At 48.9% G+C, this 26,683-nt stretch overlaps 2 protein-coding genes across 14 annotated transcripts in view; both read right to left on the bottom strand.

Moving 5' to 3' along the window:
* vwa3a (von Willebrand factor A domain containing 3A) overlaps positions 1–19,927 on the bottom strand; it is a 31,617-nt gene extending 11,690 nt beyond the window's left edge. For 10 of the 13 annotated variants that reach the window (XR_013131967.1, XR_013131966.1, XR_013131965.1 and 7 more), the window contains exons 1-26: positions 18,315–19,927; positions 17,958–18,004; positions 17,673–17,769; positions 17,395–17,507; positions 16,700–16,780; positions 16,319–16,373; positions 15,485–15,586; positions 15,302–15,408; positions 14,711–14,932; positions 14,464–14,572; positions 14,307–14,369; positions 13,978–14,112; positions 13,700–13,838; positions 13,182–13,285; positions 12,993–13,073; positions 12,667–12,764; positions 12,373–12,492; positions 12,203–12,277; positions 11,952–12,093; positions 11,415–11,583; positions 11,066–11,136; positions 10,785–10,946; positions 10,579–10,660; positions 10,187–10,291; positions 9,866–9,963; positions 9,627–9,779 (exon numbers count right to left, since the gene is read on the bottom strand). Coding sequence is in view for 6 of the 13 variants with exons in the window: in XM_077010144.1 (XP_076866259.1) it covers positions 9,627–9,779; positions 9,866–9,963; positions 10,187–10,291; positions 10,579–10,660; positions 10,785–10,946; positions 11,066–11,136; positions 11,415–11,583; positions 11,952–12,093; positions 12,203–12,277; positions 12,373–12,492; positions 12,667–12,764; positions 12,993–13,073; positions 13,182–13,285; positions 13,700–13,838; positions 13,978–14,112; positions 14,307–14,369; positions 14,464–14,572; positions 14,711–14,932; positions 15,302–15,408; positions 15,485–15,586; positions 16,319–16,373; positions 16,700–16,780; positions 17,395–17,507; positions 17,673–17,769; positions 17,958–17,983 (2,709 nt within the window). In the remaining 7 variants the exon portion in view is untranslated. Of the gene's footprint in view, positions 1–9,626; positions 9,780–9,865; positions 9,964–10,186; positions 10,292–10,578; positions 10,661–10,784; positions 10,947–11,065; positions 11,137–11,414; positions 11,584–11,951; positions 12,094–12,202; positions 12,278–12,372; positions 12,493–12,666; positions 12,765–12,992; positions 13,074–13,181; positions 13,286–13,699; positions 13,839–13,977; positions 14,113–14,306; positions 14,370–14,463; positions 14,573–14,710; positions 14,933–15,301; positions 15,409–15,484; positions 15,587–16,318; positions 16,374–16,676; positions 16,781–17,394; positions 17,508–17,672; positions 17,770–17,957; positions 18,005–18,314 lie in introns of those variants that run through there. The other 3 variants (XM_077010147.1, XM_077010143.1, XM_077010146.1) reach the window with 2 other exon arrangements.
* A 145-nt stretch (positions 19,928–20,072) lies between these two features.
* Positions 20,073–23,941, bottom strand: lsm12a (LSM12 homolog a). The gene is made up of 5 exons (XM_077010161.1): positions 23,789–23,941; positions 22,443–22,576; positions 22,181–22,290; positions 21,729–21,855; positions 20,073–21,614 (listed from the first exon to the last, which is right to left on the bottom strand). Exons 1-5 carry the CDS (start codon positions 23,913–23,915, stop codon positions 21,522–21,524), a joined length of 591 nt encoding a protein of 196 aa, XP_076866276.1. The 5' UTR covers positions 23,916–23,941; the 3' UTR covers positions 20,073–21,521.
* Positions 23,942–26,683: the final 2,742 nt, after the last annotated feature.

Here is a 26,683-nt window from a genome sequence, read left to right on the forward strand (position 1 = left end):
AGGACAGATCAGACCATACGCAGACAGGACAGGACAGACCACACGAAGACAGGACAGATCAGACCACACACAGACAGGACAGAACAGATCAGACCTCACGCAGACAGGACCGATCAGACCATATGCAGACAGGACAGAACAGACCACACGCAGACAGGACAGATCAGACCACACGCAGACAGGACAGAACAGATCAGACCACACACAGACAAGACAGGACAGATCAGACCACACGCAGACAGGACAGAACAGACCACATGCAGGCAGAACAGATCAGACCACACGCAGACAGGACAGGACAGATCAGACCACACGCAGACAGAACAGATCAGACCACACACAGACAGGACAGATCAGACCACACACAGACAGGACAGATCAGACCACACACAGACAGGACAGGACAGATCAGACCACACGCAGACAGGACCAGCCCCGTCGATGGGGGGACAACCGGGTCTGTTGTCCCAGGGCCAGGGGGACCCATCAAAGAGCCCAGCAATTTATTTTTTATTTAAAGTCTTATCGTTTTTAAATAATCTTGAAATCTTTCATTAATATAAAATTCTGTACTCAAAATAAGCTCAATGGCTAAAATATATATGTTTTTTACCTATATGCATATTTTCCATTAAGTGCATACACCCCCGCCTCCCACTGAAAAATGGTTTGATCCAGCACAGACCGTAGCCCGGCTGGTACCCGCCCAACAGCGGGAAATACAGTGGTGTATAGTTAAAGTAAACAGAAATCTGGAGCGCAGAAAAGAAAGGAAAAACTTTACCTGACGAATTTGAAATTGTAACTACTTCATTTCACAACAAATATCTGTCTGACTGATCAGTTCTCTTGTATTACGTTAACAAATACGAGCCTCTTGTAATTCCAGGACGAAACATGAGAACGTGAAGACGTTAAGATTGGGCGTTTTGAAAATAAACAACCATTAAATAATGTGATAAAAAAGCGAATAATTTCGAGTATATGTATAAATATTTAACTTAATTAAGTTTAACGTGCTGGAAAATATTGAAATGGACCTTTAATGTGACGTACAAGTGCTTTAATTCCACCTTATAAAGGTGTATGAACACTGCAAACATGACTTTGTTCATTGCGCTGAAGCGCGGCGCGCGCAAAGTTACAAAACTCGAGAGGTGCACGACCTCGCGAACCGTGGCCCTCGCGCACGATGCCACTGAGATTACGTCATTTACCCTCGCGCCGCTCGCGACACGTCAAGTATAATCCAGTCAGCTGTCAGAAACAGCTTTGATGTGTGGCTATATTATATGTAACCAGGTTGATCTGTCACTTGTATAATTACACAAAATGTACTGTATTTGTTTATCTGTTTATCTAGTTGTGAATATGTGGGATCCAGACTCCTCCCCTTTCTGTTTTCTTCTTTTGTGGTGTTTCCCCCCAAGTATAAATAGCGACCACCCATCTTAACTCCCCCCTTTTCATTTTAATATCGTGGGAGAGGTATGTCACTATTTGTTATCCACCCATTTTATTTCAGTTATGGTGGTGATGGGGAAATGTTTTACAAATCTGTTATTTGTGCTTCACTCACTTTTCTTCTATTATGTTTTTAGAGTGCTGGAGTGAGTTTGTCAGCATTGTTCAATGCACTTGTTGTGTATTAACAGGTATGTGCAGCAAGGCATGCGCGTTGCGCGCGCGGGCCCTTTTCATTTTAATATCGTGGGAGAGAGTGCTGGAGTGAGTTTGTCAGCATTGTTCAATGCACTTGTTGTGTATTAACAGGAGTGGCTGATCGAATAAAAAGAAGATCGCCTACAAAGATTGCATGTGGCGGATAATTTTTACACAACGCAGAAACACACCGGTCACACTTGGTGCCGTTCGACCCTCCACTTCGCAGACCTGCGTTCATCGGTTGGCGCGGACTGCTGCACCCCACCTGTCATCGCGGGCCGCACTTCTGGATCTTCCCTGCTGCTCTAGCTGCTGCTAGACGTGCCTTTGGACAGTGTTGCATTCATCAGGTTTTATTTTTCTTTCTCTTTTCTTTTCTCAAAGTTAGCGATCGCGCGGTTTGTTGCTGATATCGCAAGCGAGTGATTATCCGTTATTTTTGAATGTATATGTCCCGGTATATGTTATAGTGATGGTCGTTGGTCCGACGAAAGTTTTATGTTTGATTTGGATTTTTATAAAAATTTTTCCTTCGTGTGTCGCATGCTATATTTGAGCGGGAAGTTTGTTTTTTTTTCTCTTTCTCCTTCTCTCCCTCGCGACTGTACAGTACTCTAGCTTCACTCCCTTTAGCGCCATTTTGAGTTAGCCCGTTTCGCTTGCTGTTAAAAAAAAAAAAAAACGACTGCCGTTACTATGGCTGAACAGAATTTTAAGGAGCCTTCGGATGCACTTGGTTTGGGAAGGGGTAGGAAATTATTTTCTTTTGGTAGGGGCAGACCAGTAGCCGATAGCGAATATGAACACGATATTCTGCATCCGGATATACCGACGTCGGACCCAGTGGCTAGTTCCACCCCTATTGTTAATACACGGACTCGGCCCACCCAGGTTATTTCGACTGAGGCGTTTAGCAGTATGATCGCAGATCTAGCTAAGGAAATTGGCGAGAATGTGGCTGCGAGTCTTGCCGCCATTGGCCTCCCTAGCCCTCCCACACAGAGGACTGCGAGCAGCCAATCAGGCCCTTCTGATCCATCCCAGTTGAAGATTGTGGTCCAATCAGAAACTAAAGCACCGCCATACTTTAGGGGAGATGGTACAGATGCATTCTGTATCCAAGAATGGGAGGATATGATGAAGTGCTACTTATCTAGGTCCAATTGTGAGACACATGCAGAGAGGTTTGATCTGACTATGTCCAGATTGTCAGGCAAGGCTAGAGACGTAGTGAAAGTATCTCTTCGTTGCCGACCGGAGCTAGGTGATGCTGACCTACCGGCTGCAGTGTTTGATATCCTCAGGCGCAACTTTAGCAAACTGGCCTACTCTAGTCTACCCATGAAGGATTTTTATAACACTTTGCCACAGCCCGGTGAATGTGCTATGGATTACTGGATCCGCTTGAACAAATCTATTGATGCAGCTAACGAGTGTCTCCGCAGGAGGGGTAAACTAGTTGAGGATGCTGGTGCTGAGGTTGCCATGATGTTCGTCACTCACTGTCCTGATCCCAACCTCTTTCTAACATTTCAACTAAAGCCACCAGAGGAATGGACTGCGGCCGAGGTACAGAGACGTCTGGACAACCATGTTGGACAGACTAGAGGTTTGATGGTTCAGTCCCAGCAAACTATGAGCATGGTCTGCCCTGCCCAGACTCAAATTAACCCCACTTGCCAATACACACGTGACTCCCCTGTAGCGGTTGGTGGGCCAGTGAATCATTTCAATTCCCCATCCGGTCCTGTTAGTGATCAGGGTCAGGTTCAGCCTGTAGTAGGTCAGCAGAGCCATCTTTCGCCCGGCACTCCCGTTATGCAAACGTCATGTGCTACTCCAGCACCGTCTGCGGCCGAGCATGCTACTCAGCAATTGGTGGGTGTATTTGACAGAGTTTTGTCTTTGTGCACTTCATCTGTTGGCAGCAACCCGCGTGCTCGTGAGCGGTTTGACCGATCTCAGGGCCGGCGAGACTGGCAGCAAGCTGCATGCAGAGTCTGTAAATCAGCAGAGCACACAACACACGCACACTGCAAGTTGTTTAGGTTGTGTCTTACCTGTTTCAAATCTGGCCACATGAAACGCGATTGCCCGTTAGTGGCTCAGCAGTCACCCAGACCCGTGCCTCTCCCATCTGATGCTGATTTAAACTAGCTAGCCCATGTGATGAGAGGGTAAACATGGACGGCATTAGGGACACCCTCACTGAAGTGCTGGACCCATTTTCTATATATATGAACTGTTGTGAAAGCTTTCCTAATGATAAAGTCATTTTTGAGGGCTCGCAGAAACTTGAGGGAGCTAGTGAATTGTTCTATACTCCGGTTTTAGTAAATGGTCAGGTAAATCTGAGAGGGATGCTTGATTCTGGGAGCATGTCGTGCACTATGAGTACTGAAGCGCTGAACAAAATAAGGGCCGCTGGTATAGTGTTGAATCCTCAGCCTGTCCCAGAGAGAGTAGTGTTTGTTGGCTGTGGTGGCCTCCTTACGCAACCGGATTGTATCTATGAGTTGGATATTGAAGTCTGTGGTGGTAAATTTACAGTGCCAACATTTCTAGTATCAGGGCAGCGGGATGAGTTGATTGTGGGCAGTAATGTACTCCGCCCTATTATCCAAATGATGAAATCTGATCCGAAATACTGGCAGTTAGTGTCCTCTAAGAGTACGGACCCAGAGTGTGAACAGTTCCTCCAGCTCCTGAGCTGTGTTTCCCAATGGCAGGGTTCAGATGACCCAGACAAGATTGGCACAGTGAAATTGAGGCAAGCAGTCACCCTGCTGCCTCATCACGAACACATAGTGTGGGGCAAGCTGCCACCCTCGTCCCCTATGTCCCCGGGCAGCACGGTTATCGTTGAACCCTCTTCCACCCATTCCTCTCCGAGGAACATATTGGTTGGGCGGGTTGTGACACCTATGTGGGGAGACCGGTGGATCCCGGTGAAAATCTTAAATCCCACGCATGTGCCTGTGTTGTTGAAACGCAATACAAAAATTGCTGACGTCTTTGCATGTACTGCATTGGAGGACTTGCCTCTTTTTCAGGGCCTATGTGAAACTCGTTGTGTTCAGTCAGAGACGCCACTTGAACCATCGCGCTCCTTGTCTGATTATGTGCGACAACTTGAGGACTGTGGGCTATCTGATATTGACATCAGGGGTTGTGAGGTATCAGATGAGTGGCGGAAGAGACTAGCTGACCTAGTACTGTCTTATCAGGACATATTCTCCAGAGGCAAGCTGGACTGTGGTGAAGCGAAGGACTTTGTGCACCGCATTCATCTCACTGATGAACAACCCTTCCGGCTACCGTACCGCCGTGTGCCCCCAGCACATTATGAACACTTGAGGGAAGTGTTGAGTGACATGGAGATGAAGGGCATTATCAGTAAGTCCATCAGTGAATATGCTTCGCCTCTAGTCATGGTGTGGAAGAAGTCTGGTGACATGAGGATATGCACAGACTTCCGCCGGCTTAATGCAAAAACAGTTAAGGATGCCCACCCTCTGCCACATCAAGCTGACTGCTTGGCATCACTTGGTGGTAATGCATTCTTTTGCTCTATGGATTTAACGTCGGGGTTTTACAACATCCCCCTTCATAGATCTGACAGGCATTACACAGCTTTCACCACGCCTTTGGGTCTGTACGAATATAACCGTCTCCCACAAGGTTTGTGTAACAGCCCGGCGTCATTTATGAGAATGATGCTCAGCATCTTTGGTGATCTAAATTTTTCCAGTCTGCTATGCTACCTTGATGACTTGTTGGTGTTTGCACCCTCCGAAGGGGAGGCCCTGGAAAGGCTGGAAATAGTTTTCCGCCGTTTGAGAGCCAATAATTTAAAATTGGCGCAGAAAAAATGTCACTTCCTCAGACGGTCGGTGCAGTTTTTGGGTCATGTGGTGGATGCGAGTGGAGTCTCTGTTGATCAAGGGAAAATTGAGGTCATTTCCAACTTCCGGAAGGAAGATCTCATGGATTCAGATGGCTGCACCCCGTCACAGCGGAAAGTGCGATCCTTCCTTGGCATGGTGTTGTTTTACCAGCACTTTATCCCGGGGTGTTCTCAGATTGCCAAACCACTGTATGCACTGACAGCGGGTCAGAAGAGGAGAATTAAAGGATATGGAGGCGGTAAGGCTGGTACATATCGGGTGTTGTGTCCTCATGACTGGACTCCGGAGTGCGAAAGAGCATTTGAGGAGCTTAAGTCTGCGCTTTTGAACTGTGTGGTCCTGGCTCACCCTGATTTTGGGAGGCCTTTCATTCTTTCAACTGATGCTTCGCTGCAGGGGTTGGGTGCTGTTTTGTCACAGGTTCCACCTGGTGGAGACAAGGCTAGGCCTGTTGCCTTCGCCAGCAAGTCTCTCAGTCACAGCCAAACAAAATACCCAGCACATAGGCTCGAATTTTTGGCCTTGAAATGGGCTGTGTGCGAAAAATTCAGCCACTGGCTTAAGGGCCACAAATTTACTGTGTGGACCGATAATAACCCCTTAACTTATATTTTGACCAAGCCAAAACTGGACGCCTGTGAGCAACGGTGGGTTTCCAAACTCGCCCCGTACTGTTTTGACATCAAATACGTCCCTGGCAGACACAATGTGGTTGCGGACGCACTGAGTAGAGTTCCTTTTGTCAAGCCTCTGTCCCAACGTCTCCTGTCAGAACCGTACTCTGCATTGCTTGATCAGGTCTGTGATGTGGGAGATGAGAATGTGCAGAGTGCGTTTCATTTAACCTGTCAACCTCAATCCCTGAAAAATCCACCTGACTCGAATGCTGGTGAAGTCACCATGTCAGAAGGTGAAACCTCTGCCTTAATGTCTTCTGTTAGAGACTGGGATGCAGGTCCCTCACAGCGTGCTGCGTCTCTGGTTGATCACCTGTCATCAGTGGCTCCACCTAGTCAGGACGTTTTCTCTGAGTTGCCTTTGACTGATCTCCTTTCCCATCAGGAGTCAGATCCTGTTGTTTCCAGGGTAGCCTTCTATGTTGGGAGGCGACGCCGACCTTCAAGGCGTGAGCGTTGTGGTGAATGTGTGCAGACCCTTAGGATTCTGAAACAGTGGGATAAACTCACATTTTTGGATGGCATACTCTACCGAGTCACGAGAAACCCTATGACTAAACACAAGAGGTTCCAGTTTGTTGTACCTAACTCCCTGAAATCGCTGGTCCTGTCTGGTGTTCATGACAACGCGGGTCACCAAGGTCAACCACGCACACTCTCATTAGCTCGCCAGCGCTTCTTCTGGTATGATATGGAGAGGGATATTCGTGACCATGTAAGAAACTGTCACAGATGTGTTCTCAGTAAAACTTTAGAGCCTGCAGCAAGAGCCCCTTTGGAGAGTATTAAGACCTGCGCTCCATTGGAACTTGTATGCATTGATTTTTGGTCAGCTGAGGACAGCAACAACAAATCTGTAGATATTTTGGTGATCTCTGATCATTTCACTAAATTGGCACATGCGTTTCGATGTCAAGACCAAACTGCACGGACCGTTGCAAAGAAGCTTTGGGATGAATTTTTTTGTGTTTACGGTTTCCCTCAGCGCATTCACTCCGACCAGGGAGCAAACTTTGAGAGCGAGCTAATCGCGGAGCTCCTTAATTTGTGTGGTGTTCAGAAATCTCACACGACTCCTTACCACCCTATGGGCAATGGACAAACGGAGAGGTTTAACCGTTCTCTCGGTAACATGTTGCGGTCTTTACCTCCAGGATCTAAACAGAAATGGCCGCAGATGATTCAGTCGATGACGTTTGCATACAACTGCACTGCCCATGAGACCACCGGATTTGCACCATTCTATTTAATGTTCGGTAGGGTTCCCAGGTTACCGGTTGACCTCCTGTTTAAAAATGTCCTTCATGATAGCGACGTCTGTGATTATAACGCCTATGTTACATCTCTGGTGGATAATTTGCGTTCTGCCATGCTTTTAGCGCAGCGTAACAGCATGAAAGAACAGAAACAGCAGTCTGACCAGTATAACAAAAAGACCAAGGGTCTTCCTCTCTCTCTTGGGGATCAAGTACTGGTAGCTAACAAAGGGGTTAAGGGGAAACGGAAGCTTTCTGATAAGTGGGAGCCAGTTCTTTACACGGTGGTAGCCTCAAAGCCTAATCTGCACGTTTACAAGATCAGGGACCGAGAGGGAAATGAACGTGTGGTGCACCGCAACCTACTTCTTGATGTGAGCTTCTTGCCTGTCACTACAGACACAGACGGTTGTGACTTTCACCCTGCTGGTGATTTTGCTAGTGATGTAACTGGCTCTGATGCACGTGAGACTGAAGTGACTGTTGTGGACACTGGAGCAGCCACTGCTGCATCTTCTCTAGCCGCTTCTCCCTCTTGGTGCAGTAATGATGACCGCACAGCATCATGGGTTCAACAGCAACCTTCTGCTGTGTCGAGCTATACTGTGGAATCAGATTCCTGTCCTGAGTCCTGGTCCTCTGTCCCTGAAGGGCCAGTTGATTCAGATGCTACTGTAGATCACCTGCCTGTTCTCCACTTCATTCGTCCTTCTGACGAGCACAGCACCGACTTGAGTAGTAGGTTCACCTCACGTTTTGGTAGGGTGCTCAGACCTGTTTGCCGTTTGATAGAGTCTATGACTCAAAGAGAGTCGCTATTTGACACTGAGAATGTTCGCTCACCTTTAATGAATGTGTGAATTTTTATTTATATATATATTATTATTATTATTATTATTATATATACTCTTTTCTCCACCTGCTGTTTGATGGATAGTTGTTTGCTTGTTTTTTTTTCTCATGTGTTTTTATTTCCACTTTATTGGAGGACAGCTCCTCCTAGGATTTCCCAGTAATTGTATGTGACATGCATTTTGAGGTGTAAATGGCACCTCTTTGTGTCTATGGGGTATCCTGGGGCCTTGCCGGGCGCCAGGCGGTCCTCAGGTCTCCTAGCCCTTCATTTGGGTAGCGTTTTGCTGACATATGTCACCGTTTTCTTACTGGTTCATGTAATATTGCTGAGTGTTTTTGTGCGTCTTGTGATTTTGTGTAATTCTGGGGGGTGAATGTAACCAGGTTGATCTGTCACTTGTATAATTACACAAAATGTACTGTATTTGTTTATCTGTTTATCTAGTTGTGAATATGTGGGATCCAGACTCCTCCCCTTTCTGTTTTCTTCTTTTGTGGTGTTTCCCCCCAAGTATAAATAGCGACCACCCATCTTAACTCCCCCCTTTTCATTTTAATATCGTGGGAGAGGTATGTCACTATTTGTTATCCACCCATTTTATTTCAGTTATGGTGGTGATGGGGAAATGTTTTACAAATCTGTTATTTGTGCTTCACTCACTTTTCTTCTATTATGTTTTTAGAGTGCTGGAGTGAGTTTGTCAGCATTGTTCAATGCACTTGTTGTGTATTAACAGGTATGTGCAGCAAGGCATGCGCGTTGCGCGCGCGGGCCCTTTTCATTTTAATATCGTGGGAGAGAGTGCTGGAGTGAGTTTGTCAGCATTGTTCAATGCACTTGTTGTGTATTAACAGGAGTGGCTGATCGAATAAAAAGAAGATCGCCTACAAAGATTGCATGTGGCGGATAATTTTTACACAACGCAGAAACACACCGGTCACATATATACTATATGACCTAACACAAGGATTGTCTGCTACAGAGGAAATTCAAATGACGTGCACCGAGGGGGGATGTGGAGGGGACATGAAACTTTCGTGTCCCGGGCCCCAGCAAGACTGTCAACGGGCCTGGACAGGACAGATCAGACCACACGCAGACAGGCCATAAACGCCAGAGCGAACAACACCAGCCTTCCAGAGTACCGACTGCCCACCAGCAGAAATGCGCCAGCGTCTTTTATTATTAAGCACCTCGGTTGTGTTAGCAGAAGGAACACTGTTCCAGGATCAGTTGTCATTTAAAGATGTGGGTGGAGACTCACGTTTAACTGCACACTGGGGAAGATGGAGCAGTGCCTGGCTGAGACGGTCCTGTTGACGGTGGGCACCAGTACCTGGCGGTGGGTGCACTGGGGCCCGCTCACCAGCCGGTACAGGTCTAGACCCAGACTCCTGATACCGAAGCGCTTCAGCCACTGCGGGAGAACACAGACGGCAGGTGGAGGTGATTAGGGACGGTGCTGCTCAGGCAGGGCCAGAGACATGGTGCACGGTGCAGCACCTGTTTGGTGGAGCAGACGTCCTCGCGTCTGGGGAGTCGGGCCACGCCGCTGGTCCTCTGTGCGCTCTTGGGTTGTAGATACGTCCTAAAAACCGAACCTGTAGGAAATGAGATGAAAACGAGTTCAAATTAGGGACCTGCTGAAAAATCACCGAAAAGTCCAGACGTTACCGGAAAACACGGGACACACAGGAGCAACTCCGCACTTTCTCAAAAACTACCCACACCAAGGCGGGCGTGTCACAAAGGTGGAGGAAATGACATCACGATGTCTCTGCGCAGACACGTTTTCACAGATCCTGAGTGTGCTGTGCCACCCACCCAGGGCACCATTCTCCAGGTAGAAGACGGACTGGGAGCAGGTGACCTTTCTGTGGGTGACAGACTGGGTTGACCTCGCCGCCTTCCAGTGGGCCACCGGGCATGCTGGGAAAAAGGAGCAGTAAAAGTATTTGGAAGGAGAAAATATTCAACAAACGTGGACTTTTACAAAGCATCTGGTCACCAGGCCGACCGCAGTCATAATGTAGTGTGAGGGATGATCCAGCAGATGGTAGAAGCGATCACCAAGGCAGTCGAGAGAACCGTCTCTGATTCTGCACCGTTCAGGATCGTATCAGGACGTCACAAGATGGACAAGTTGTTTCCAGTGCAGTGTTGTCTCCTGGTCCTGTGGTTCGGGACATGTCCTGAGAGGTGGACGTGGTGCTCACCTGCAGGGATGACAGCTTTAGCGCTGTTCGGCCTCCACGCCAACGACCTCCTCGTCCCCGCACTGTCCAACACGTCTCCACTCTGGACCCAAGTGGAAAGAGGATATTAGCAACTAGGCGATATGTCTTCATGTACTGTGCTGGATGGGGTTTTAATTCCTGGGCCAGGTGAAGGGCCCGTGGGACAACACCGCAGTGGGGCTCACCAGCCTGGCCAGGCTGAGCAGGGTGGGTCTGGGAGGGGGCAGCCCTGGTCCGCGTGCCCGAGCCCGGGGCCCCGCAGCTGGACTGCAGCACTCTGGAGACTGGGCCACCACCGTGTCACCAGCAGAACTCCGCCGTAGCTGCAGGTCCACTAACTCACAGCACTGCCCCTCGGAGGAGACGCAGGACACAGTTAGTGCTGCTAGTGGGAGAACCTCAGAACCTCAGAACCTCAGGACTTCAGAACCTCAGGACTTCAGAACATCAGAACCTGCAGTCTCACCTTCTGCCAGTAATCAGCAGCCGTCCGCATCTCTCTTACCAGCACGAAGATGTCATCACTCTCCACAATGCCTGCAAGCACACACACACACACACACACACACACACACACACACACACACACACACACACACACACACACGTGTAGAGGGGAGTTAATTTCATGTTTTCCATACATATGCACACACAAATACACACATATACACAGACATACACACACATATACACACATTCACACATATATAATCAGACATACACACACACACACACACACACACACACACACAAATACACACACACACACACACACACATACACACACACACAAATACACACAAACACACACACACCCGTTTCAGTGACCCAATGGAATCGGCCGTTGGTATCGTGCGCCAGCCTGCGCAGGACTGTGGCCGTCTCCGATACGTCGTCATGGCTACACGCAGGCCCCTCCTCCGCGGTGAGCAGGCACACGTGGACACGTGCACCAGCAGCGTGGCACCACGTCGACACCTCCACCTGCACACGGAGAACGTGACTAAGGGTGCAGGAGCCCTCCATCTTTAATGAGCTACAACACTTTGGAGGAAACGGGTGATTCGCACGGTTCTCTCGTTTCATAACAGGAGGTGCGATAAAGACATGACCAGCAGGGGGCAGCAGAGTCGTAATGTTACATTTCTATTTGGGTTTAGCAAGTAAATGTGAGAAGACAGAAAATAACGTCGATATCATCTGCAAGAGCACACATGGCCACCAGGGGCTGTGAGTTATTGTGGCTGGAGGTATTCGCAGTGTGTAGCTACAGTGGCCATTAAACTTCACCCAAGAACAGACGGACACATAAATGGCTACTTAGAAAAACATGCGGGTGATTTTGAACTTACTGTGTCCTCATCCGGCACACCAGTGGTCAGGAGATACAGTCCCCAGGTCAGGGCGGAGTCACCACGTAGCCCCGCCTCCACGGCACGTCTGAGGCCAGTGGAGGTGTTACGCCCCCCTGCACAGTGTAGTCCCTGAACCCACCTGGAGCAGCACACAGGTGTGCACACACAGCTTCACGTAAGGGTCTGGACGGGCAGCCGTCATGTGACTCGCTGCCCACAGGGGGCAGTAGAGCGCTGAGCACACTCACCGCCAGACATCCCGTAGGTTATCCTGTGTGGGCGGGGCCATGTCGTCCCGCCATGACTTGACGTCCGATCCGAAGCTGTGGGGAATGAATGAAACAGGTGAAAACAGGCTCTAATATACACACACTACATAAGAGACCACGGTAACCGTGTTCCCAAGGTGACGGCTCACGTGATGACGTTGAAGCCACGTGTGTTGGGCAGCTGTTCCTGCAGCAGCAGACGGACGGCGTGGCGCACGTGCAGCCGATGGGGGCGAGACATCCCGCACGTGTCCAGCAGGACGTGCACCCTGCAGAGGGGAGAAACGCAGTGAACGCCTGCTCCACGCTGCCCCCTGCAGGACGCATTCTAACAGCATTCAAAAAAACACTCTCAAATAGCCCAGTATGTAGTACAGCCTGCGAGTATAAACAAGTTGTCAGTGCAGGTGCAGGCCTGTAGGGGGAGCTGTGTGAAGTCTTGCCTCTGCTCACACACTGTCCCCCAAATCCGTCTGCTAGCTGTGCTGCTCAGCCATTCAGCTCTGTCCTCCAACAAACGCTCCGATTCCAACAGTCGCCTCTGAGAGAGAGAGAGAGGGAGGGGGAGAGAGAGAGAGAGAGAAAGGATGAGAGGAAGAGAGGTACAGGGAGAAAGGGGGTAAGACACAGGGGGAGAGGAAGAGAAGTACAGGGATAGAAAAAGAGAGGAAGATTCTTGCTATCCCTATTCAAAGACCATAGAAATGACCAGCTTGAGCCCAAGCTGAGCAGCTCGGCGGAGAATCAGGCGGTCCGGCGGCCGCGGTACCTGGTAGTTCTTCAACGACTGCAGGTCCACATGCACATTCTTCACTGTCCCGTCGTGCCATGTGAACTGCACCGTGGCTCTCTGCACACACCAGACATTCACTGAAATGAGTGTCAGTTTGCGAGCGGCGGGGAACCGAAGACAACAGTGCAGCCGCGGGGCCTTCACACCACCCAGCTGACCTCTGACCTTGTGCACTGTGGAGTGGACGCTCTTTCCCAGGATGGGGACGAAGCCCTCCAGAGGGGTGTAGACGTTAGGGGCCAGCTCCTCATACAGGTCCAGCTTCATAGCTACAGCCACAAATGTGTAGGAACTCACGTCAGCGTAGTGTAGTCATGTATCAGCATATGTCATCAGCATATTTACATACAAGAAGCCAAACCCAGTAAACTCTTTTAGAGCTGGTTTATAATCCAAGAGGTCTGTGCTTGTGTTTTGTGGTATTGCATTTGCTTAGGCTGGTGCAGTACCATATAGTACCTCTAGATGGCACTGGATGCTCATTGTGCAAAGAGTGCAGGCTTTAAATGAAAGAATTAGAAATAAATAAAACAATAAGGATGTGCAGAACGTCAACTTTAATTTGAGTGCATTTATGTCCAACTTCAACCATATCGCTTTAATAAAGTTAATTTGTCTAAGTGCTTTGGCCCTCAGAAGGGGGCGGGCTGTACACAGAGACAGCCACTTGCTGATTTAGCCACCTTCCAGGCTGTGGCTTCTCAGCCAATCAGCAGAGGTAGCTGGCAGGGGCCCCGCAGGCTGGATGCAGAGCTCCTCGTCGCCCCCGTGTGGTTCCCAGCTCACGTCAGTTAGAGACAGACCGTCCAACTCTGCAGAAACCTGTGAGGTAGCATATTGAGGAGAGAGTATCAGTAATTGGAAGTACAGTGTGGGACACAGACTCTGCATGTGCGTGAGGTCCCTGACTGAACCCATGATCCTGGTGTTACTAACACCATGTGCAACCATAACTTAGCACCACCTCGGAGACGTTGGAGAAAGGGCTGTGTGTGAGTCCTGCATGGCGCATCTTCTCAATATGCTGCAGGACGTTTCTAGCAGCTTTGATCTCAGCCCACAAAAGCTCCAAGTCACTACTGCTGTCTACCACACCCTAGTGTACAAACACACATATACACGCACACAAACACACACACGCACACACACACATATACACGCACACACAAACACACACATATACACGCACACACACACACACACACACAGTCAGATATCGTTTATATTTAGCAATATCAATATGAACATACTACACAATATTAGATTAGTGGTAATATTCATGTACTTTACCAGTGTGGCAGAATACAGGTGGTATCTGCCCCCCGAGGCTTTAGCGATGTTCTTCACAGTGTCCTGTGAGGTAGAGGAGGATTCACGTGTAACCACAGCGAGAGGAAGGGGCCGTCTGCGGCGAACATGATGGCCTGAATACACAGCATATACTCACAACAGTGTGAGAGCCGCGACAGTCGTAGGCCACGGCATGGACAGGGAGCGCCCTCTGCTGGCAGCTCTGTGCCACATAGTTCACTATAGCATCTGGAGTCTGGTCGGGGCTGAGAAACGACACGTAAGGAACTCACCAATACTGGAGGATGAAATAGTGTGAAGAGCAGGGCAGGTGGGATGGCTGTATGTGCGTGTGTGTGAATGTGTGAACGTGGGTGTGTGAGCGTGCATGTGTGGTGTCTCACCGGGAGCCCAGGATGAGGAGCAGGGTGTCGAGCTGGGCGTGGAGCTGGGCGTGGCCCCGGGCGTGGAGCTGGGCGTGGCCCCGGGCGTGGAGCTGGGCGTGGCCCCGGGCGTGGAGCTGGGCGTGGCCCCGGGCGTGGCCCCAGGCGTGCTCCAGCGCCTCCAGCAGGTTACAGCCTCCACTTGGCCTTAACTGCAGAAGCCAGTGCTGGACCTCACACAACCTGAGAGAGCAGACATGGGGTCAGGCCACACAGGCACATCTACAAAGACACACCCACACAGGCCCATCTGCATAGACACACCCACATAGACTCACCCACACAGGCACATCTACATAGACACACCCACACAGGCCCATCTACATAGACACACCCACACAGGCCCATCTGCATAGACACACCCATACAGACACCCACACAGGCACATTTACATAGACATACCCACACAGACACACCTACATAGACAGACCCACACAGACACATTTACATAGACACACCCACACAGGCACATTTACATAGACACACCCACATAGACACACCCACACAGGCCCATCTACATAGACACACCCACACAGACACTCCCACGATCACCTCTGCGGGGTGACGTCTCTCGGTTGGTCCCACAGGCTGGTGACGTCGGTACCAAAAGAGAGGAAGTAAAGCTGCTTCTTCAAGCAAAACTGCTCCTCTGTGAGGAACTGGAGAAACAACATGAACCAGAACATTTCTTCTTCTTCTTCTTCTTCTTCTAAGGAATCACATTTGGTTCCTCACCAGCAGGTGGCCCTTTAGATCTGCCAGTTTCTCTGCATCTCGGGTCCAGTCAGATGAATCGATAAGAACTCCAAGCCTGCACCCTTCCACGACCCCAAACATCTAACGGCATCAGCAGAACACTCAGTGACGGCTGAGAGTTCATCATTAAATAACGATCACAGAAATAGGTTCAAACACAACGCAGGAGCTGAGGGGAAGTGTATTGGAGTGGGGCGTATGTAGTAGGGCGTGTGTACTGGGGCGTGTGTAGTGGGGTGTGTGTACTGGGGTGTGTGTAGTGGGGTGTGTGTACTGGGGTGTGTAGAGTGGGGAGTGTGTACTGGGGTGTGTGTAGTAGGGTGTGTGTACTGGGGTGTGTGTAGTGGGGTGTGTGTACTGGGGTGTGTAGAGTGGGGAGTGTGTACTGGGGTGTGTGTAGTAGGGTGTGTGTGTGGGGCGTGTGTAGTGGGGCATGGGGTGTGTGTGGGGAGTGTGTACTGGGGTGTGTGTGTGGAGTGTGTACTGGGGTGTGTGTAGTAGGGTATGTGTGTGGGGCGTGTGTAGTGGGGCGTGTAGAGTGGGGAGTGTGTACTGGGGCGTGTGTACTGGGGTGTGTGTGTGTGTGGGGCGTGTGTAGTGGGGTGTGTGTAGTAGGGTGTGCGTACTGGGGTGTGTGTGTGGGGCGTGTGTAGTGGGGCGTATGTAGTAGGGTGTGTGTACTGGGGCGTGTGTAGTGGGGCGTGTAGAGTGGGGCGTGTAGAGTGGGGAGTGCGTGGGAAGTGTGTACTGGGTCGTGTATACTGGGGTGTGTGTGGGGGGCGTGTGTAGTGGGGTGTGTGTAGTGGACCTCACCTTCCGGCTACCTTCTGTAAGCCACTGTATTCTGCTGTGATAGAGCTCACTCAACCTGCACACACCAAACACCGACAGCAACAGAACTGAAGCTCACACCATACACACCATACAGCACAGGCGTCATTTGGGAGAGTAACAAAATGTGCAAATATATATTAAATGAACTCTGAATCTCTCTAGATTATTTAGCATTTACACATTTTGTTGTTTTGTGTTTGAAGTGCAATACCACACCGTCACCTTATTTTGCCAAGGCTTTTACACAGAGATAGAAATCAATGGCCCAAATGTTCATGTCATCAGGATCGTTTTTATTTCATAGCCTCCCCAAGGCCCAGGAAGGCTGAAAACTGACCCCAGAACAGCACTGGCACTCACTGGTGAAGCTGCATCTCAAAGTCCGATAAGGACTCCGCGATGATCTCCCCCTGAACACTGGCCCCGTCCTCTCTCGGAGACCTGCAATTAACACCAACACATACAGGCTGTCGGCAGAGAGGGGAGAGAGGGCAGAGACGACCCAGACGGCCCAAACGGGTCTGTAATGTAAGGATTCCACACAGGACTCGTGTGGTCAACGGGCTCTAACTGGTTGCCGTGGTTAATATTCATGACTTAATGCCGTTTGCCATGTTTGCAGTATTAGCCAAACAGTGCGTATAAAATAAATGTGCCATCATAAATCATAAAATGGTGCGCCATCGTTGACGGAGATTGATTGGGTTCATTTCTCTGCCAAGAATTTTTTAAAGCGTTTCTGATGAGTCACGATTTATGGCCCACCCCTACTGCCCCGCCCCATTGCCCCGCCCACCATCACTGCCCCACCCACTGCCCCTTACAGGTGCACAAATGAATTTTGCAACAAATTCACCGAGATATGTTGCAAAAATCGAGTCGGGCAGATTTGAAGTTGTGCTGAATTTGTGTACAGAAAATACAAGTGCAACTCTCAAATAAAAAATACAGTACAGATTTTGTTTTACAAGTTCTCAAAACATGTCCTTCACGCTCTCAAGTTCTGCGACAGGTGTACCGTCATACTTCAGCCACTGCTTGTGGAGCAAACTTACACAGCCGAGAGGAGGCGGGGCAGAGTGAGGCCACGCCTCTCCAGGCTGTTCTCCTCCAGCCAATCCGCTGAGCTGTTCGAGTAAGCCACACCCCCCCTCTGCTTGGGCGCCGTCTGTAGGTGAGGGCATAAATGAGATCAGGAAACTTCACACACACACCGTGATGGAAACAACATCGGTGATGCACAAAAACAACCGCTATTTTTCTTTTTACCATATGTTTTATACAAATAAATATACAGAAACAAAGTATTTTAAATAGTTCATGTTATAACCACCTTTAAGGTGGAGGGTGTTTTACTGGAGGAGGTGCGTCCCGCGTTCTGGGCCTCGACTCCATCACTGCGGTTCACAGTCTGGGTGTTTCTGAGTGACCTGCAGACAGACATTCTGACTCTGTTGACATGTGTAAGACATGGAGGTGGAACTTTACACTGCAATAAAGGTTTAAGGGGTTAGTTATCCACGTGCGTGTTCGGGGGTTAGTCTAAACGTGCATGTGGATACGTTAGTGTTGTGCACTCTGGGGTAATCAAGACTCCTAGCTGTAGTTCGCCACCTACCCGAAAAATAAACCAGTGTGCGACATGATGTTGAAATATCGTGGGCGCTGGAAGAATATGTGGGAGGAGAGAAAGAGAGAGAGAGAGAGAGTTTTAGTCACCCTGCACACTGCTCCCTACAGCAGATAAAATATAAGACATGACACACGATGTTTTGATAGCCAACATACATGAATATACATATTACGAGTTAAATTACAGAATACAGAATAACGCACACAAGATGTGATGTTGATGTTTCATTTGGGTTCAACTAGAAACGTCACTCCATCGTTGTAAATCTTGTATCTGAACATGTTTGTTGTATGTTCACGCGGCGTGTGTTGCCCGGTACACCGTGCACGTTGCAGCGTTTACCTGGTCAGTTCAAGCCCTCGTGCGCTCGTGCGGGGGGATCTGGCGCACCGGCGGAACCGACTTGCAGCACTTTGGTGAAGAATCCTGTAGCTCGAGCTGCGTCTCGTGGCCCGTGTTTCTCGTTTCCATGGGAACCAGCAGGTCGTTTGAAGATTTGCAACTGTTTTACGGCTAATTCGTACGATGAATCACCACAACTGTTATGATTATATTATTATTAACTTATTCCTTGTAGTTAATTGTAAATGTCTTGAGTATCAGTAATTGTAACGCGATTACTGAGGTTCTTACAGACGTTAACGTACCGGAGACAGCCGGTAGATGGCGCTCCTGTACACCAAAGGTGTATGGGTCTAAAATCTCAACAAACATGAAATTATTGTAAAATTAACGTTGTTGTTTTAAAACAAGCTATAAGGACGACATGAAACGGATAACAATACAAACCCTGGTGATTAGCCCAAACATGATAATCCACACTGTCCATCAGCGGGGCTCCTGATTCGGTACAATTACAGACACTGACTACAGCAAGGTTATTTTATAAGAACATCAGGCCCTGACTAACCAACTAGAACCGCTGTGAGATTTACTGACCATACAGAGCTTGGTCCTTGTGTCTAAAGAAGTCTTTAAGTAAATGAAACTTAAACGAACTGACAGCAGGTGTCAATCTGCAGTAAAACAACTTTGAGGAACGTCCCAGATCACCTGTACCATATTGTGCTATAATAAGTGGACGTATATCACCTAGAAATAATACAATCTTCAAGATATCTGAATATGATTTATTTGTTTATATTCATGTCATAAAAACCTTTAGAAACCATAGTTCTGGGACATTATGTACCTAACTGATGGTCCCATAATGTTTTGTAACCTCACTCAGATGTAATAACCATCGTGTAATACCTGCACAACCGCTCCTGTAACTGTAGTGCAGTTCCCAGCAGAGGATCCAATACACACAAAGCAACCGAATTGTCTTAATTATCTCTTATTTGAGTCATAAGACTCTCTCTCTCTCTCTATATATATATATAACTATATATATATATATATATATATATATACACACATACACACAGGGATCACAGGGGTAGTTGGGTCACAGGGGTAGTTGGACTACAGGGATGGGTGTTTTAGCTTTTTCATTAATTAGCATGTACAGCTATGCAGTGTAGCCAAAACATAACTGATGTCATTCTTCCACTTTCCAGTGTTTTGGGTAAATAAAAGGTGGGCTGTGTGTCCAGCCACGTGTCTTTACTTCAGATGGTTTTCCATCAGCTCCAGGTGACAGAGCTGTGCAGTTGGCCGTATGACTGTATCCAATATTTAGGGACGACAAACATTTCATTATTCAATTTGTCTAATAAAGACGTCCATTAAAGTGTTTATGCGAATCTCATAACCGTGTGTAAGGTGAGACGCGTGTTTAATTAATGCATATAGGCCACTTCAACCAAGAGCTTTACTAAAGAGACATCCACCATCCACCCAGGCGGTCACTATTTCATTAAGCCAGAAACGCTCTACATGAAATGACACATTAGACGTGATTAATGACAAAGTAAAGTAACTTTCTTCTGGAGCTCCTGTTCACCTCCACCATCATGATTCACCTCTGATCGTGGAGTACGTGGACACGCCCACTTACCGGGAGCTGCGCCGTTAAACGGCACCGTAAAGCACCGAGCCGGCACCATCTCCTGGATCAAAGCTTCATGCGACAAACCTCACACACAGTACAGATGGTAGGACTTTTTCTTTTTTTATTTTCATCTTGACTATTTAAAAATAAAAAATAAAATACTGGGAAAGAGTCCTATGTAACGGCAGCCCCGTTAACACGGTGGGATAGACTACGGCAGGTGGATGGCCGTGATGGCTCCACGCCGCCGGTGGAGTCTCCATCAGGACGCCTGATCGCTGGAGGCTGAGGGAGGGAGAACCACCGGAACCCACCGGAACCGGTACCCCCGTCTCAGTCCCCAACACACAGCTCACAGATAATCTCGTTTCATAAGAGGGATGCGCCCTGTCGCCACAGGTAAGTACTTAAATTAAGTATCTCAAGGGGAAACGAACTGCTGTCGTCGGGACGGGCAGGAATGCACGCGCCCAGAACCGAGAGGCCTCTGACGTGATGTTCCGTTCACGCGAGGACACGTAAACAAACAAACAAAACAAACAAAAACGGGCCACAGAAGGGTGCGTTTGAGGGAGGAGAGGTGCCGTGATGGTGAAACGCTTTGAGCAATGTTGAGGACAGGATCGCTTTAGTTGTACTGTCACTCGCAGGAAATGGGTTAGTCTCTCTTCCAGCAGATGCTAACTGGGAGGTTCTGAGAGGCCATGCCAAATTCTCATGAACAATTTAATACACTAATATACGTTTTGTATAAATAAAAAATGGACTAAAAACAATACGGGTTCTGGTGTAATGAAAAGACAACAGGAAAAAATTGTGATGGTCTATGACAGTGAAAAGAACAAAAAAGTTATTTTTACTTTGAGATGACAGACTTCTGTCTAGTACCCAATGTTCGGACGGAGGAAATGGAGTCTAAAAACCATCTCCTGTCAAGTGCAGCATCACAGCTCCTGAAACCCCCCCACAGACACACACACACACTCGAGCATTCATATCATTTCAATCAACTGTTAGAAAAATAAACCACACTCTTTGCACCTAGACTGGTTTACAGTAATCGAGCCAGAATCTTTTATAACTTAAGTCATTTTCTCAAGTACCTTTCAAGCCATGTTCTTTAAAAAGAAATACAAAGTAGTGGAATAAGGAACCGCAGAGTACTGGACCTGATGTTCACTGATGGGCCTTACACACCGGGACCTTTCTTGGCACATGTGGGTCATATAAGCGTGCATAAGCCTCAGGACAGACAGTATGGACAGGGAGAACACACACAGTTGTTGGGCTAAATTAAATGGTGGCTGAGATCTTCTGCCCTTTAAATTATTTCTTATGGGTAAAGAAAAAAAACAAAAAAACAAAGCAAAACCCTGGGGCGTTAATTCTGCCTCTCTTTCACGCTCAGTGGCCGTTTTCATCCCCCCATCCTGACGTCTAGGACCGTGTGCACAACGCAGCACGCGTGGACCTCGGCCTGGGTCGGGCGGCGGCTTGAAAATAAAACCCAGAAACCAAAGGGAAGCCGGAAGCCTTGGCGGTGGGCCTGCAGCTCACGCCGACAGCGCCGAGTCCTTCTGTGTGTGCTGCACCGGCGCACACTGCACGGACTTCTGACTCTCCACGTCGCGCAGGTGTTTCTCCACCTGCAGGGGGAGGCGGAGAGCAAAGAGGCGTCGTGAGCGAGAGGGAGGGAGAATGAGTGACAGGTTCATTTGATGGAGGTTTTTAGTGGATCGGGCCGGACTGGTGCGACTCACTATTTTGCGAACGTGCGCTAGAGCGCTACCCTCTTTGCCCCGGCAGTCGTCCACCCGGTACGGCGGAGTGATCACCACCTCCTCCATCACCACGATGCTCTTCTCCTGCCACTTACAGTCTTTGATCCTGCCGCACAGGAACGAGAGGACCAATGAGACAGACGGTTGGCTGACAGAAGGAGCCAATCAGAAACGCAGGGCCACATCAGTTACCTCACAGAGATCTTCAAAGAGATCTCCCTGCCCAAAGCCAGGAACATGCCTTAGTATTTATATTTAACGTTTTATCCCAGTGTGGTCATTACAGGGGGTGGAGTCATTCCATCCCTCCCACCCAGAGAGCCACACCCATTTGTTGCCTTGGTAATGGTTTAGACCTGCAGGATCATAACCACCCACGCTGCCGACCTGCGCACACAATGGTACGGTCCGCGGGGCCCACGAGCACTCACGTTTTATGAATGGTCTGGAAGAGCAGCTGGCCCTCCACCGAGACCCCGGCGCTGACGGCGTAGGCTTGGGTCAGCTTGTCCTCTTTCTCCGCCCGGGCTCTGTTGGCGAGCTGGAGAACAGGAGAGGGACCAAGAGAGTGAGGACGTCTCAAAAGCTCCTTCACCAGGAACACGTGTCGATGAAGCGGAGGTCAAAGCGTGCGCTAGCGGTGGGTGAACCCAGTTGTGGCGATCTCCCTGTGTGTGGCCCACCTGCTCGTACCTTGTTGAAGTTAAGAGATGCTAGCGGGGGAGGAGTCCCAGTGCGGTCGTTGATGACGTCCACCTCCGATACGTAGGCTAAATTCACTAGAACCACGTCGCTGAGGTTGGGCTTCCCACTGGACGGCGTGCACTCTGGAGACGGCCGGTCAAGGTGAAACGCATGCAGACAGGTGAACCGTGCGCAGAAAGCTGACCCGTGTCACAGACAGGTGGCCCATGTCACAGACAGGTGGCCCGTGTCACAGACAGGTGGCCCGTGTCACAGACAGGTGGCCCGTGTCACAGACAGGTGGCCCGTGCGCAGACAATCATACTAGTTAAGTGCTCAGAACCACAGCGCAGTGCTACATCACACAGGCTGCCAGATGGCTGATGTACAGACTTACTCCATTCATAAACAGGTGATGTCAATACACAGTCAGTACGGCAGTTCTAGAGAAATAAACCCGTACAGAAAAGACTATGAATCTGATATAAAGATTTAAGCACATTTAGCCTATACTGAAAACGTTTAAATCAGACACTCTGGGCGTGCCCACAACAACAGCATTACACTTGACTCCATGAATGAACACTATCTCCTCTAAACAGTAGAGTGTTGATGTCGTGGGCCTCTACCCCCACCTAGTGGCCACGCGTGCTGCTGCAGCGCCAGGCTCGCCGTGCACCTACACCGAGAAACGAACTAAACCTCAAACCTCAGGCGCTCCGTGGACACGAGACCACCCCGAAACAAACAAGAAACAAACGGGGTACACACACACACGTCTCTGCACCAAAGAGACGATATAAAGTGTAAGAGTGTGTGAAGCGGTGGTCAGAGTAAAGCAGGTCACCTCTGCACGTGTTTGGTGCTGCGTGACCAGAGGTGAAACAACCTTCACACCTCCCGGGACACCCTCCCGGTACCGGAACGAACAAACAAACACAAACACACACACACACACACACACACACACACACACACACACACACACACACACACACACACACGTCTTCCCGTTCATTCATCAGCGGAGTGATCCGTGCCGAAGCGGCACAAACCCCCGGAGGACGGCGGGACGGACGTGCTCGTTGGACCCGGAACCGACGGCCTGACCGGACCGGTAACCGGACCGCCTCGGTGCGATGACAGCTCGTCGTCACGTGGATCGAACGGCAGGGCGCGCGCGATCCGCACCGCGAGGTCGTCGGACAAAGTCTGAAGAGAACTGACCGGCCGGCCCAAAGCGTGACTGCGCATGCGCGGACCTCCACCGTTAGCGGCTAACGCTAGCCAGCCAGCCGTGCGCCTCCCGCGTCCCGCCGCCCAGTTTCGTCTCACAAACACCGCCAAAAGGATACTCAGAGTCAGCATCTTGGTCTGGTAGTCGAAAGCTATGACCTCCCCTTGCAGGCGCTGCCCCAGGCAGGTAAGGCAGGAGACATGGCTCCCGATGCTAAAATACTCCCCCGGTCCAGGAGCCGCCATCTTCTCCGCCAGGAAACCGGAGAGCTGCTGTTACGTAAGCGTGCGTAATGACGCAGCTGGGGGCGGGGACGCGCGTCAGCGTGCGCGGGCATGAATGGAGCTGCTGAATGAAGCCCTCGGTAATGTCACGACGTTTGTCACAGGCTCGTGTGTGGTTTCCTCAGCTGGCCCGTTTTTTTTTCTGTTAAAAGAAAGGCGTTGATTCACCCCCGGGGGGTTTATACACCCGCACACACACCCCCGCCCCTCCCGTAGAGATCCAGTCAAATTAAATCAGTGACTGGAGTCAAAACCCACATACTAAACAAATCACCCAAAAAGAAGTCACAATCACTACCGTGTGTGGTGTCAGAGGCCATTACTGTCCTCATGAGACAATGAAAGCAGCACAACTCAAAGGGACAGCAATTTTAATGAATTATAATCACAGTAATAGATTGCTCAAATAGCGTGTATTGCACATGTGTACACATATATGCACTCTATATACACGTGTGTAGCAGTTAGTATACACACACTTTTGTGTTGTCGCAAGATGAAAGCATCAAAAAAGAGAAACGAGAAAATTAAGGAATGTGCTTTGATAATTTCAACGTCTGCATATCAATATGACCAGAGGAAAGAAAGACGCAGAGAGAGACAGAGAAAGAGAATATTAAAAATGTAAGGTTAAAAGACACATATTCAAACATCCAATCACGTAGAGTGGCGACAAAGAACACCAGTGTAATGGAGGAACTATTAGAGACGCACAACCTCCCTTCCAAAGAGTAAAAAAAAATACACAAGTACTCTTTTAACCTCAGCAATCATAGGGCACGACATGTACACAACATATGAAATATCAATAAATATACATATTTACTGAATAGTAAAATAGTGTGGCAACGACAACAAAACTTCAATCGTAAATGGTGAGTCGATAACCCTTCGCACAAAAGAGGTCTTTCAGCATCCACCTTAAGGCCCTCTTCATATTTGTTGCCATTATGTATTTGTTTTAGAAAAAATGGTGTAGAAACTGCTGGGGCCACGTATCGGACCACGTTCCTCAGAAAAAGCCGGTCTTCTCTGGCCACTGCGGTCCTCCCACACTCTGAAAGGACCTGCCCAGTGACCACCATGGCTGTCTGTCCGACCACAAAAAAAGAGACCGCCACCTCTTCATAAAAAAAGGCCTTCGCCACCGACCGCACAGCCAACAACCATTTTAATGCAATACGAGGCTGCGATACAAAACTATGCACAAATTGCGATGGTCAGTGACTCTACATCAGAACATTATAAAACATGGTCACAGTTCCTGTCGGACCGCACGGCTCGGCGCCACGCAGACGGGGGGGGGGGCCCGTCTCTCTGGACGCCTCAGTATTTAAAGAACGGTGGGCAACAATGGCCAAGTGTCTTTGTTTAGGTTTAAACAACATTTTTTTGTCACCATGTCATACGCCCAAGCTCAAGACCATTGATGAAAACGAATAAAATGGCTCACTAATGAAAGCAAGCGAGCACAAACAGTGAACAAGAACACATTAGTGCTGCCTGCTGCTGGTTCAGTGTCCCTGAACAATGTGAACCACACATGTGGCTTAACTGTCAAAACCACTGTATGCAGAGGGTGGCGTATTACAGGAACTGGCCTTACTTCGTTAACATTGAAAAGATGTGCAATATACAATTCTAAATTATTGCCCCAAGGCTGGGAGGAGGTCTGAGCAAACACACAGATGTTTCAGACTCAAAAGATAAAAATTCCACCTTCTGATTTTCCAGAAGCTGAAACTAAGTTTTCAGTGTTCTTTTCTGACTCCAGATAAATGATGTAGAGCAGGAGTCAGGATGTGTGTGCGTGTGTGTGTGTGTGTGTGCGTGCGTGTGTGGTAGAGCAGGAGTCAGGATGTGCGTGTGTGTGGTAGAGCAGGAGTCATGATATGTGTGTGTGTGTGTGTGTGTGTGTGTGTGGTAGAGCAGGAGTCATGATATGTGTGTGTGTGTGTGTGTGTGTGTGTGTGTGTGTGTGTGTGTGTGTGTGGTAGAGCAGGAGTCAGGATGTGTGTATGAGAGTATTGTAGTGTTTGTGTATGTGTGTATGGTATGTATACACACACACACACACACACTCACAAGAAGAATTGCAGTGTTCTGTCTCATGTCTCAGTGTTGGGATGGCTTGAAGGTTTGTGTGTTCAGGATATTTTGGATCAAATGCATCTCTGAAACTCCAAAGATGCCTCAGACCTTCTGACAATGTTGGTGTTAGTGTTTTCCCTCCTTAATGAAACATGAAACATGTCTCGGATGTAACCAGGATGTGCTGGAACTGGTGGAACCAACATGGTTCCACTGGAGCGGAATGGCTCGCTGTGCTATTGAAAGGTGAGCGCAAAGTGGCTGAAGAAATGCACTTCACATACACATCTAAAACTGTATGAAAATAAAATCAACCTGGTGCAAACATGATCTAAGAAGTATAGCAACGGACAGCAAAGGAGGCACAGTCCCACAGAACATGATGAGAGTGAGGATTAGAGAGTGAGGATGAGAGTGAGGATGAGTGAGGATGAGAGTGAGAATGAGTGAGGATGATAAGAGTGAGGAGAGTGAGGATGAGAGTGAAGAGAGTGAGGATGAGAGTGAAGATAAGAGTGAGGATGAGAGTGAAGATAAGAGTGAGAATGAGAGTGAAGATAAGAGTGAGAATGAGTGAGGAGAGTGAGGATGAGAGTGAAGATAAGAGTGAGGATGAGAGTGAAGATAAGAGTGAGGAT

The sequence above is a fragment of the Brachyhypopomus gauderio genome, chromosome 6 (assembly GCF_052324685.1).
Source record: "Brachyhypopomus gauderio isolate BG-103 chromosome 6, BGAUD_0.2, whole genome shotgun sequence".
Classification (NCBI taxonomy): Eukaryota; Metazoa; Chordata; class Actinopteri; order Gymnotiformes; family Hypopomidae; genus Brachyhypopomus; species Brachyhypopomus gauderio.

Excerpts from the sequence above, each read along its gene's own strand:
- lsm12a (XM_077010161.1), bottom strand. The coding sequence starts at position 23,915 with ATGGCGGCTCCTGGACCGGGGGAGTATTTTAGCATCGGGAGCCATGTC. Across the intron at positions 22,291-22,442 it reads CATCTCTTAACTTCAACAAG|CTCGCCAACAGAGCCCGGGC; the intron begins GTACGAGCAGGT and ends CCTGTTCTCCAG. Across the intron at positions 21,615-21,728 it reads TAGCGCACGTTCGCAAAATA|GTGGAGAAACACCTGCGCGA; the intron begins GTGAGTCGCACC and ends CTCCCCCTGCAG.